Source organism: Diabrotica undecimpunctata, chromosome 5, assembly GCF_040954645.1.
Source record: "Diabrotica undecimpunctata isolate CICGRU chromosome 5, icDiaUnde3, whole genome shotgun sequence".
NCBI classification, from domain to species: domain Eukaryota; kingdom Metazoa; phylum Arthropoda; class Insecta; order Coleoptera; family Chrysomelidae; genus Diabrotica; species Diabrotica undecimpunctata.
The window spans coordinates 3,992,379-4,005,781 of NC_092807.1; the positions used below are offsets into that span (position 1 = coordinate 3,992,379).

General features: G+C 33.6%; 1 protein-coding gene across 1 annotated transcript in view; it reads left to right on the top strand.

The window, feature by feature from the left end:
- Nucleotides 1–273: 273 nt before the first annotated feature.
- LOC140440995 (aromatic-L-amino-acid decarboxylase-like) overlaps nucleotides 274–13,403 on the top strand; it is a 29,842-nt gene continuing 16,712 nt past the window's right edge. The window contains exon 1 of the mRNA XM_072531366.1: nucleotides 274–665. Coding sequence (XP_072387467.1) covers nucleotides 351–665 — 315 coding nt within the window. The 5' untranslated portion in view covers nucleotides 274–350. The remainder of the gene's footprint in view (nucleotides 666–13,403) is intronic.

Genomic DNA, 13,403 nt, shown 5'->3' on the forward strand with positions numbered 1-13,403 from the left:
AAGTATAATAAATATAAAGTGTTGAATAACAACATTTTTTGGCTGTTTCTAATATCACTTAAAAAAAGATCGTATCTAAATGTACGATTGCATTTTCAAAATCAATGTCATGTCTAACGAAATTAGGTATGCATCATATTTCATGTCTAAACTAATTAAGACAGTTTTTAACCTGTGTAATTGATTAATTTGATTACCATATCCCCTCCAACTGTTAAATTTATTCATAATATATAAGTTATCGTTGGATGAAAAAATTACAGTACAATAACACCGGGAATTTACCTCCCGATCGTGAAATCCTTCCGTAAACCTAGTCCACGATCAAGTACCTGTTATTTCACCTCAAAATGGACGTAGAGGAATTCAGAATTCGCGGCAAACAAATGATAGACTATATTTGCTACTACATGAAAAATGTGGAAAGCTTCAGAGTCTTTCCAAATATAGAACCGGGATATCTCAGAAAGTTGCTGCCCACTGAAGCCCCACAAGAACCGGAAGACTTTGATAGGATTATGGAGGATTTCGAGGACAAAATTATGCCGGGTGTTACCCATTGGATCCATCGCAGATTCCATGCGTATTTTCCCAATGGAAACGGGTATGCCTCGATATTGGGTGACATGTTATCTGATACTATAAACTGCGTTGGATTTTCTTGGGTAAGTACTTAGTTGTCTTTTTTCTATATCAAATCAGAAATGGAACATTCTTATTCATGAGAGTGATATATATATATATATATATATATATATATATATATATATATATATATATATATTCACAAAGATTTTAATTGTGTTTCTGTAAAGAAAAAAATATATTTACAGCATTTATCCTTCTATATTATTAACAAATAAGCAAACTTAAAATAGCAAATATCAGTTATAAATATAATAGTATCCATTGAACTTTTTAAAACCCAGTGATTTTCGTAACATATCCCCCTTGTAGGAGATGTAGAGTACATGTTTCTACAGCTTTGATTCTGTTTTATACACCCAGTGTCAATTTCATACATTATCTCCAAATTTTTTAAAATGTTGCATATGTGTATTTGGGTTAACTCAAATAGCTGTAGTTGAGACTTGTGAATTTTTGTGAAGCTGAATTTTTTTTGTGGGTGTATCTTGATTTCAATTCCTGGTTGAAATACTTTCTTAATAAGTTTTTTAGAGCTTCAACAATAACTGCAATATTTTATATAAATTTATGGTAATAATTTACTTTTCCTAAAAATTGACGTAAATTCTTTCATGTTTTGGTACAGAAAAATTCTTTATAACCATCAGAATCTCTTATTAGGTTGATACAATGGTTTTCTATTACATATGCTAAATATTTAAATGATTTTTCTGCAAAAGTGCTTTTAAGCAGAACATGAAATTAGAAAAACGCAGCCAACACGCTGTATGATTTTCAGTTAATTTTTACTCCAATATCTTTGATATTTTTCTTTCTATTTATTTTGTTTGCTTTATCTGTACGGACGTTTTTAATAGTATTTCTACCTACAATAAATGAATATGAGCCTCGTAGTCTTCTCAATTCTCTGCACAATATTGCACAACTTCGCCTTGGAGCCTTCAAGTCGAGACCTGCTGAGATTTTATAGAAAAACCAAAGAACTTACCTTTGGCTACGATGTAAGCAACTAGTTTTGAAATATTCATCTCTAATATTAGCTAATACAGAAACTCTTAATTTACCAAATTAATAATGATTTGTTAAATCTATATTCTTTTCTACATACCAATTGTGATTTAATTGATCGGTTCCCAATTTTAATAGAAAAAATTTGATGAGACCTAAGCTAAACCTGATCTGAAATGGAGGCTACATAAAGCTGCTTAGGGCACTTTTCAAGAAATTATCCGTAGTGAATCACCAAAGATTTGCTTAGAAAATTCAATAAACGAAATAATTCTACACTTCAATAAACATGACGGAAGCAGATCCAAAAGTGATAGGTAAAACAAAGTTTATTAAAAGATATAAAGTAATTTCCTGGTAGAAGGAATACTGTAAAGAAGTTATTAAGGAAAGAACCTTCTTCTTCTTCTTCTTCTTTTGGCATCATAACCCTGGATGGGTCTTTGACTGTCTGGCTATGTCCTTCCATTCAGATCTCTCTTGTGCCCTTCTTCTCCATTGTCTTATGTTCATTGTTTTCAGGTCGTCATCCACGTCATCCAACCATCTCGTTCTGGGCCTTCCTTTTTTTCGCCTTCCTATGGGCTTCCATTGTAACATTTTCTTTGTTGTTTTTGCATCGTTTTGTCTCTGCACATGTCGCAGCCATGACAGTCTTTGACTTTTCATAAATCTTACAATGTCATAACCTTCATTTAACTCATTAACCTCGTCGTTTCTCCTAATTCTCCATGTGCCATCTTCCTCTTGTACCGGGCCATATACTTTCCTCAGTATTTTTCTCTCGAATGTCCTGAGTTGGGCTTCATCTTTTTTCGTCATTACCCAAGTTTCACATCCATAGGTTACTACGGGTCTAATCAGTGTTCTGTAGATAGTCATTTTGGTTCTTTTGTCTAATAATTTCGATGTCATCAATCTTTTATTAGCATAGTATGTACGATTCCCGCTGGAAATACGTGCATTAATTTCGCTACTTACGGAGTTCTTCTGATTGATTTCTGTGCCGAGATATGTAAAGGCATCCACTCGTTCGATAGTATAGTTGTCTATTGTGATATTATTTTCATTGTCAGTTATTCTTTTGACTGTCATATACTTCGTTTTTGCTTCGTTTATTTTGAGACCTCTTTTTCTTGCTTCAGGATCAATTTGTTTGAACACTTCCATTAGTCGTGGCTTATTCCTACTAATGATGACTACATCGTCTGCATATGCAGTAATTTGTACTGATTTGGTGTTTATATGGCCAGTTATATTGGTTTTTCTGATGACTGCCTCAAGAACTAGGTTGAATAGCATGGTTGATAGGGCATCTCCCTGTCTTACTCCCATGTTGATGTTAAACAGGGGGGTCAGTTCTCCATCTACTCTGACTGCGGCTTTTGAACCCTGCAACGTCATTTTTATGAGGCTAATGTATTTCTTAGGTATAACTAGAGTACAAAGGTCTTCCAGCATTCTAGGAAAGAACCTAGAAAATCTAATTTAACTTAAAAAAGTAGGGCTAAAGCCAAACTGGATACCACAAGATCTAAAAGACCATCCTGGTTAAAATTTGTAGAAACAATCAATAATTACCCACCGTTAACAGATATATGTAGAAAAATAAACAATATAACAGATACTTGTTCATATTAAGGAATCGATTTATTAGAAGTAGGCAATAAAGCATCAATAACAAACCATTTAGAAATGTACTTATGAAGTTAACTTCACAAATTCTAACTATGATAAAGATTTATTAACATACAAAGAACAATCAGACACTTGAATATGTAAAAACAATTAAATATCTAAGTTTAATATGGAGAAATAAAAAATTTTTATTTCTCCATATTAAACTTAGAAATATCGGAAAAAAAATGGAAGGCAGAATTTGCAAAACAGTCATTAGACCAATAATGACATACGCGATAGAAACACGACCTGACACAGAGAGGACAAACGGACGGGGTAAGAAATAGAAGAGTAGAATGGAACGATCATATAAGCCGAATGAGAACAAATAGAGTAGTAAAGACGGTAAGAGACGGTTCTCCAATAGAAAAAGATCAGTAGGAAGACCACGAAAACGATGGAACGACAACTTACTGGACGCACATTGAAAAACAGACAGGTTAAGTCTACGCAAGAAGAAGAAGAAGAAGGTTTAATATTTGATCAAACTCTAACCTGGACTAAACCTCTTGAAATGTCTTTCTGGGAAGCGGACGGTAGAACTCTACTCACATTATATAAAAATCTGATCCGCTCCAAGATCGATTATGCATGCCATGCTTACTCATCTGCTACAACAATAAAAAGTTTTATACCGCTCTTAGAATAATATGATTATTAGAACAACCCCTATCAAGTCTCCGGGCCGAACTCGGTGAGCTACCACAGATTTAAGAAGACAGGAATTAAGACTCTCATTTGCAGCGAAGCGGTACATTCATATTTTTGATTTGTTCGTGGTATGAAAAATTTTGTATCTTAATATCTTAGATAGCGGGTAGCGGGTCTTAGATCGGGTAGCGGGTAGACACTCTTTACGATCCCGGTAAAGACAGGTCTGCTTCAGGGATGCGCCCCTGCCCACGCGAGCTCGGCTTTTTCTCCCAATCCTCTTCCGGGAGAGAAACGGATCCTAAGCCCTAAATCCTACCCACCAACCCAGACCTACCCAAATCCTTCCCTTCCCTCCTCAACCCGCACTGGACCAGCGTGAGGAGATAACGGTCCAAACCTTCAAGTCAATGTACAGGACAAAAAAGAAAAGGCCCCCAGTGCCCAGCACTTCCCAGAGACTTGATCACGGCAGCGATAAAACAACTAACGGAACGGGGGGTGCTAAGAATCCCTGGGTAAGACCCGGCTGCCACAAGATGACAATTTGGCTATGCTCCTACAATATTCGAACACTGACGGACGACAATAGATTCTCAGAAATAGAAAGTGAACTAAAGGATATAAAATGGGATATCCTTGGTATATGCGAGACCAGAAGAAAAAGTGATGAGTATATAATACTAAAAAATGGCACACATTTTATGCATAAAGGTGGCGAATACACGGGAGTGGGATTCTTGGTAAAACAAAGCCTCACACAGTGTATCGAAGAATTCAAGCCCATATCAGACAGAGTAGCATATCTCATCATCAGGATTAATAAAAGAACCACTCTGAAAGTGATCCAAGTGTACGCTCCGACCAAAAGCCACGACGATGAAGAAGTAGAAATATTTTATGATGAAATTAATAAGAACAGCTATAGATACAAATAAAGCAAATTACGAAATACTATTAGGAGATTTTAATGCTAAATTAGGCAAAAAAGAGGAAGATTACGAACATTTAATTGGTAACTATGGCTACGGAAAAAGAAACGATAGAGGAGAAATGCTTCTCAATTTCATGAATGAACATAACATGTACTCAATGAACTCCTTTTTCAATAAAAAACCAAGCAGAAAATGGACATGGATGAGCCCCGATAAAAAGACAAAGAATGAAATAGATTATATCCTAACGAAGAATAGAAACCTAGTAGAAGACGTATCAGTATTAAATCAGTTTGACCTAGGAAGCGATCATAGACTAATAAGAACAAAACTAATAATTAACAAAAAACTAGAAAGAAAAAGAATACATGAAAAAAGATACAAATGGACATCTGAAGAAATCAAAAATAGTGAATTTAATAAAAAGATAGCGCATGCATTAAATCAAGTTAGCATGCAGCAGATAAACTCCAATGATATTGATGATTTGAATAACCTTATTACCGAAACAGTGAATAAAAGCCTTCTGCAACTGAAAAAACCAAAAACAACATACAATAAATTAGACAAAGAAATATTACAACAAATAAAAAGAAGGAAGATCTCAAATAAATCTAACAAAAGGGGAATCGACGAATATAGAGAACTTAATAGGCAGATTAGAAAAGGAATCAGACAACAAAAAAGAAAAGAAAACGAAAAATTAATAACAACAACTATTGAAAAAAATAATAGTATGAAATGCCTCAGACCGACACTAGGACGACGTCAGATGATATCATTAATGGGAAAAGACGAAAATGAAATCACAATTAGAGAAAACATACTGACACGAATAGAAGAATTTTACACAGAACTTTACAGAACACATCAACAAGATGATGAGATGAGACCAGCACGGAAATTAATAAAAAATGTTGGATCAGAAATAATGCCAAAAGTAACAATTTCAGAGGTAACTACAGCATTGGAAAATATGAAGAGAAATAAAGCTGCAGGAGAAGATAATATTACCACAGATATGATATTAGAAGGAGGTAAGGAACTAATTGCAATTGTAACTAAGCTTGTGGACAGTTGTTTACATCAGGGCAAAGTTCCTAAGAGCTGGAACAACTCTAAAGTAATCTTATTACACAAGAAAGGTGATAGTCGAAAATTGGAAAACTACAGACCCATCAGCCTACTGTCACACCTGTTTAAAATACTCACCAAAGTCATAACTACTCGACTAACAAGGAAATTAGACGAATACCAACCATATGAACAGGCAGGTTTTAGAAAAGGCTATTCAACTTCCGATCACCTGTTAACCACAAAAATATTAATAGAAAAATGTAACGAATACAAGTTTCCAGTTTTCCTAGCATTTGTAGACTACGAAAAAGCTTTCGATACCATAGAACACACGGCCGTAATAAACGCAATGCAAAATTGTAGAATAGACAGCAGATATATTAACTTAATAAAAGAAACTATGAACCAAGCTACAGCTACTTACTACCTAAATGAAAATGAACACACGAACCCTGTACCATTAAACAGGGGAGTCAAACAGGGAGATACTTTATCACCCAAACTGTTCACCTTAGTTTTGGAGGACGTTTTTAAAAACCTAAATTGGAAATATAAGGGAATAAACATCAATGGCCGCTACCTCAGTAATCTACGATTTGCAGATGACATAATCCTGATAGCTACTGACCTACAAGAAATGCAAACCATGCTTTTAGAACTACATACCGAATCTTCTAAAATAGGACTGAAAATGAATTTAAACAAAACAAAAGTCATGCACTCCGAAGACACCGTGACAATAATAAACGATAAAGTTATAGAAAAAGTTGAAGAATATATATACTTAGGACAAAAAATAATACTAAATAGGGAAATTCAAACTGAAGAAATAAAAAGAAGAAGAAAGTTAGCTTGGGCAGCATTCGGTAAACTGAACTATATACTCAGAAATCAACAAATTCAATTACATCTTAGATCTAAAGTTTTTGATGCATGCATTATTCCGATATTAACTTATGCGGCACAAACATGGACAATCACAAAAAAGAATATGAATATACTTAGAGTCACTCAACACGCGATGGAAAGAGCAATGCTAGGTATATCACTTAAGGACAAGAAAACAAACACATGGATAAGACAGAAAACCAAAGTCACCGATGTCGTGCAAAAATCATTAAAGTTGAAATGGGAATACGCTGGACATGTAGCTAGGAGCGATCTAAACAAATGGCACAGATCAATTTTAACCTGGAGACCATACCAACACAAAAGACCCAGAGGCAGACCTCCTATGAGATGGACAGATGATCTGAAAAGGACTGCCGGGAAAAATTGGCTACAAGTAGCGTACAATAAAAAACAATGGGAAGGAAGACTTGAAGAGGCTTATGTTCAGATGTGGACGTGAATGGCTAGACGAAGAAGAAGAAGAAGAATATCTTAGATATCTCGTTTTTAAAGTTTTTTATTGAAATTATGATGATTTTCTTCTTACTTTCCCTCGACAATACCTATACCAAAAATTGTTTTTGTTTCTCTATCTATCCTTAAAAACAAATTATGTTATTCTTTCACCGACCTTAACGTCGGTCTAACAAACTGACTTTTTCTAAAATAAAAAAAAATAGAAATTTAGCTGTAGCTGACAAATATTTGTAATAATATTTTTAATAACAATTTTGAGAGGGTATTCAAAAAAGTGTCTTTTATGAACAGGCTTTTAATAAAATCAAAATAATTCTAAAAAAATCTGGTTCTACTACTAAAGCCTAAAACAGTTACTTGCATGTTAATAAACAGAAAAAATTAAAATTTACTCTCGAAATTCATACAGATTACTGCAACTATTCCAAATCCAATTCCTACATAATTCCGTCAGATGTTCTAGACAAAAATTTTTTACAGTTTGCGCAAGAATATCTTGTTCTTCGACTTTTGTTTAGGATATGGTAAGTCTGAATAATTTCATAGTCCAAATCAGTTGATCTAAAAAACGATTTTGCGAAATGTCATAGGCTTCATTTCTATAAATTTGGTGGTGTAAGTAACAATATTTTCCAATGTGTTTGGAGAGAAGAAGCATTCCCAAATTTCCGAAGCTTTATTTTTATGCCTTATATCTTCCTGAGGTCCAGGTAAATGGGTGTAAATATTTTCAGCGTGTGTTCGAACATTCCGTGCTGATACAGGATATTTTCGCCATCTGGTAGTTCCATCTTTACCGATAAGACAGTGTATTCTTTCAGCTTGTTCGACTAACATTTCTTCAAGAATAGGTTAGTTTTGTTCCTTTTCAAATTCCTTTTCCGAGTCTATATCCTCAATAGTTTCTATCATATGGTCGTCTATCAAACTCACATCATCATCATCTGGTTCTGCCTCTGAATCACTTAAAACGTCCTCATGAAGCCGCAACAGCCATTCTTGTTCCCTCTCGTAATTCATTTTAAACGATGCCCTAAAATATAATATAAATTAGTACTGTAAACAAAAATCAAACAAATCAGTCTTACCTTAAAATGTAACGTATATAGTATTCAAAATTCCTAGTAAACGATACACACTGACAACTTGCTAAACTACGACTGAATAGACACAGGACTAGGACACAGGCACGTTTGAAAGGTACTGTAAAGTGCAGATTGAAATAAAAATTAGAGGGGCTTAACCTGCGAAAATTTCAATCAGTCGGTGCGAGAGACATAGCGTTATCAGCGGAAGGTTAATGGCTGCACTTAAAGTCAATCTTAGAGTGGTATTTTATATTACATTTTTCCACAGCGTTTTACTTGCTGTATCAGCAAATAACAGTAACATAGTTTAACTTATTGCGTATGATTGTTTTATAACAATTAAGTAAAACTTTAAAATCTATCCATATATTGCAAGATAAACCTTTTTCTCTTTCTTCTTCTTCTTCATTTCTAGCATTCTAGCATTTAAATCATGTCCATTTTTTTTTAATTGATTCATAATATGATATAACAAATTGGAATATTCTTGATATACAATCAGAATAAAGAAGAAAAGTCTCCATTGATGGTAAAATCATCACCATATTAAACGATTATTGACAGATTAAATTGAAGATAAATAAAAAAATAATATTTTAAAATCAATCTTGTACTTTCTCTTGAAGATATTTGGAAACTAAATAAAACATAGAAAAAGCTTTCTAATAATATATCAAAAAAACATAATCTTTTATGTTCCCCTTGTATTATCCGATGGTTGAATAAATTAATGGCCGTGGACCACGTAAAATTTATAAATTTGTTATTTGTTCTTGTGCGTCTATTTTCGTTCATAAATAATATTTATAAACATTTTTTTTTATAAAAACATTCACTGTCGTCTATATTATTTATTATTATTATACTACTTTGCATTTTTATTTTTCGAGCTTAATAATTCCCTTTTTATACTATGTAAATACCCGACTACTTATTGATTCAAAAGTCAATATCTTATGGCATTAGTATGTCAACAATTCGGCTTCTTTTGTACTTCCCTATAGCGTGTTGCTGTCAATATTTGGGCATATTTTTAAATGACACAAGTATCATTTAAATATAAAAGATTTGACAAGTTAATCTTCTACTTTGAAGTTAGATTTTCTTCTCTTAATTACCAATAAAAAATATGTAAATTCATGATAGAATTCGTTTAATGATTCTTCATGCAAAAGACAATCCAAGTCCAAGAGACGATGTATCAGTCTGCAAGTGTTTTTAGGAAGAATACCCATTGACAAACCAAGATTCGTCTTCTATAATATAAAGAGAATTTTAGCAACATATGGACATAACGAAGATGAAAAAGAAATTCAAAAATCAAACAAAAAATCATAGAATTTTGAGTCACTATAAGCTCTGGCAGATAATTAAAAAATAAACTTTATTTAAAATCTTTTTTCTTCACCTTCACAAATTTTGAAGACAAAAAAACACTGAAACAGTGTCATGAAAGTCTTATACCCATTCACAAAAATTTCTTTAGTTAATATGAGATAAAAAGTAGTGTCTATAATATTACTGCGAAGATTAATTTTCTATGCAGAAGATATAATAGGCAATTACTAGTGTAGCTTTAGGCCTGGAAGATCAAGTTTGGACAAAGAGAGTGGACAAAGAGAGTGTTGATAATACCTGGAAAAATTACATACGAAATTTATTTTTTGATGAGAGGGAGAACCAATCTTCAATACCTACGGAAACAGACCACCTATACTAGTGACAGAAATAATAGCAGCCATAATATCACTAAAATAAGGGAGAGCTCCAGGACTAGACGGAGTACAGTCTGAATTTCTTAAACTTCTTGATGATGAATCTTTAAGAATACTATGTAAAATCTTCAATAACATCTATGACACAGGCAATATTCCAAAAAATTGGCTAGTTTCAGAATTTATTACGTTATCAAAGAAACAGGGAGCGAAAAAGTGCAGAGAATATAGACTAATAAGTCTAATGAAGCATACACTAAAACTTTTTCTTAAAATTATACATCGCAGAATATACAAGCTATGCGAAGAGAGAATACAAGACACACAGTTTGGATTCATGAAAGGCGTAGGTAAGAGAGATGCACTGTTTAGTCTACAGGTATTATTCCAAAGATGCATAGATATGACTTGCGATATCTACACCTGCTTTGTGGACTACCAAAAAGCATTTGACACAGCTCAATACCGAAAAATGATGGATGTTCTAACAAAAGCCCAAATAGATGATAAAGACCGGCGTATAATACAAAATTTATACTGAAACCAATCAGTCACAATAAGAACAAATCTTGGAGATGAACCCACGGAAGCGATCCAGATTCTGGGAGGCGTTAGACACGGATGTATACTTTCACCTATATTATTCAACCTATAGTCCGTCTAGAAAGTATCCGGAATTTTATATTTTTCCTAATTTTAATAGATTTCCTTTTTGTAACATTTTAAGACAAAAGTAATGCATCAAGTAGGTGGTACCGATAATAGGTTATGGACAAAATCGCATGACATCACCATCTGTCAAATATTGTTGTTTGTAAACAGACTTAAGATTTGTGAAATAATGTCGCAAGTAGAAAAAAGACAAGTGGTGGAATATTTGCATAGAAAGGGTGTCTGAAACGTTAAAAAATTAGTGCAATTGACTGAACTCGGAAAAAGTGCAGTGTATGAGACAATAAAGAGGATAAAAAATGGCATAGATATAAGACATAGACCGTGTAAGATTTGCGGAAACAATTTAAATGCTTCAGTGGCTTTAGGACGACAAAATCCGCGCCTAGGATTTCGAAAATTAGCGAACAGATTTGGAAATCAACGAAGAATAAAAGTGTGCCCAGAAACTGTTTGCTTGTCACTGAAAAAGCAAGGCTACATAATCAAGGAATCCAAAAAAAATCCCTACAATGACACCTCTGCAAAGGCAACGAAGAATAGATTTTTGTCAAAGTTTTCGAGAAGATAATTTAAATAATGTCTTCATATCTGATGAAAGTTGTTTCCAACTTGGTGCAAATCATCTAAAAGTCCTATCAAGAGAAAATTTTACTGTTCAAATTTCCAAATTTCCCACTAAAATAATGGTTTGGGGAGTAATATCTTAGCGTGTTGCTACACCTCTCTGTATAGTTATTGGTATTGTTGATAATGCGAAATATTGTGGCATTCTAAATGGTTTTCTTCTTAAAACGGCTCAAGTTTTATATCCAGAGGAGTGACGTTTTCTGCAAGATAATGCAAGATGCCATACTTCTGCTAATACTCAAACTTGGATGCAAGAATACGAATTGACAACAATCCCGTAGCCAGCAGTATCTCCAGATCTTAGCCCCATTGAAAACATATGGGGACTGGTGAAGATTGAAGTGGAACGAGCAGCGCCACGAGATAAAAGGTTTGATTCGGTCAGTTTTACAGGCCTAGAACACCATTACCGAAAATTATGGCCTTAACCTAGTTTCGGGTGTACCTGGAGGTTTAGTAAAGTGTTTAGATTTAAATGGAGGTTGTATAAGTAAATGAGATGAATTATTTGTTGAAATTTTATATTTCAAATGATAGAAATAAATCCCGTAAAATTATAATTCTGTTTTCTTTTTTCCGGATACTTTCTAGACGGACTATATATTCAGAGGAAATATTTAGTGAAGCCTTGGAAAATTGCGAACATGGAATCCTTTTTAATCGAGAACGCCTAAACAACATCCGCTGTGCAGATGATTGTGAAGTTATTTTTGCAGACAGTTTAAACAATTTACAGCAACTAATAAACAAAGTAAATGAAGTAAGTGAAAGATTTGGACTACAAGTAAACATATCAAAAACTAACTAGAGACGTCCAACTGATTATCAAGAATACACCAGTGGACCAAGTAAAACAGTTTACCTATCTTGGAACAATAGTAAACGAACAATGGGGTCACTCAAAAGAAGTAAAATGTAGAATAGAGAAGGCTAGGAGTGCCAGGAAACTCTTTAAGCCACAACCTTAATCTGGAGATAAAAGTAAGACTCCTACGATGTTATATCTTTTCGATATTATACTACGGAGTTGAATCCTGGACACTCATTGAAGTGATGGAGAAAAAGCTTAAAACCTTCAAGATGTGGCTATACAGAAGAATCCTAAGAATATCATAGACGGACAAGATAACCAACGAGACTTCACTACGAAGAATAGGGAAAGAAAGAGAAGTGATGTATACGATTAAAAGGAGAAAGTTAGAATATCTCGGACACATAATGAGAAACGGCACTAAATACAGATTACTGAAAATAATCCTTCAAGGCAAAGTATTCGGAAAGCGAAGAATTGGGAGAAGAAGAATATCATGGTTAAAAAACCTGAGGAAATAATTCTCCACAATCTAACTAATCTATTTAAAGCATCAGTTAATAAAATAATTATAGCCAATGAATGGTCGCCAATATTCGAAACGAATAGGCACCAAAAGAAGAAGAAGAAGTAATATCTTAACTAACTCTGATTTTAGAATGCGAAATTGTATCACAAAATGAATGACAATCATTAACTGCCAGACTTTTTTCCTTTGTTGGACTTCCAAAAATTAATATTTATTTAGAACGTACCCGTAATGTTAATATAGCCAGCACGTCGATATCTTCAGCTACTATAATAGCAGATACTACATTTAGTATTATCGTCTGCATAAGCAGTATTAATTCCAGCTGCGGGAAGTTTCTGTTGCAAATGAATATTATAAAACGATTTTTGTTCGTTTCATTCGATAAATTTTTTTCTTGGGATACTCTGCACGACGTTGTAGATTGCAATTTAATATCAGCACCATTTTTGTTATCAGAGTTTTATCAGACAGACTTTGTACTTTTATCAGAGTATTTAGGATATCCGTCAAAAAAATCGACAACTATTTAAAATTATATCAAACGTTTTTTCCTGTAGAAAAACTACTTTATGAAGGAGAAATCCTCCA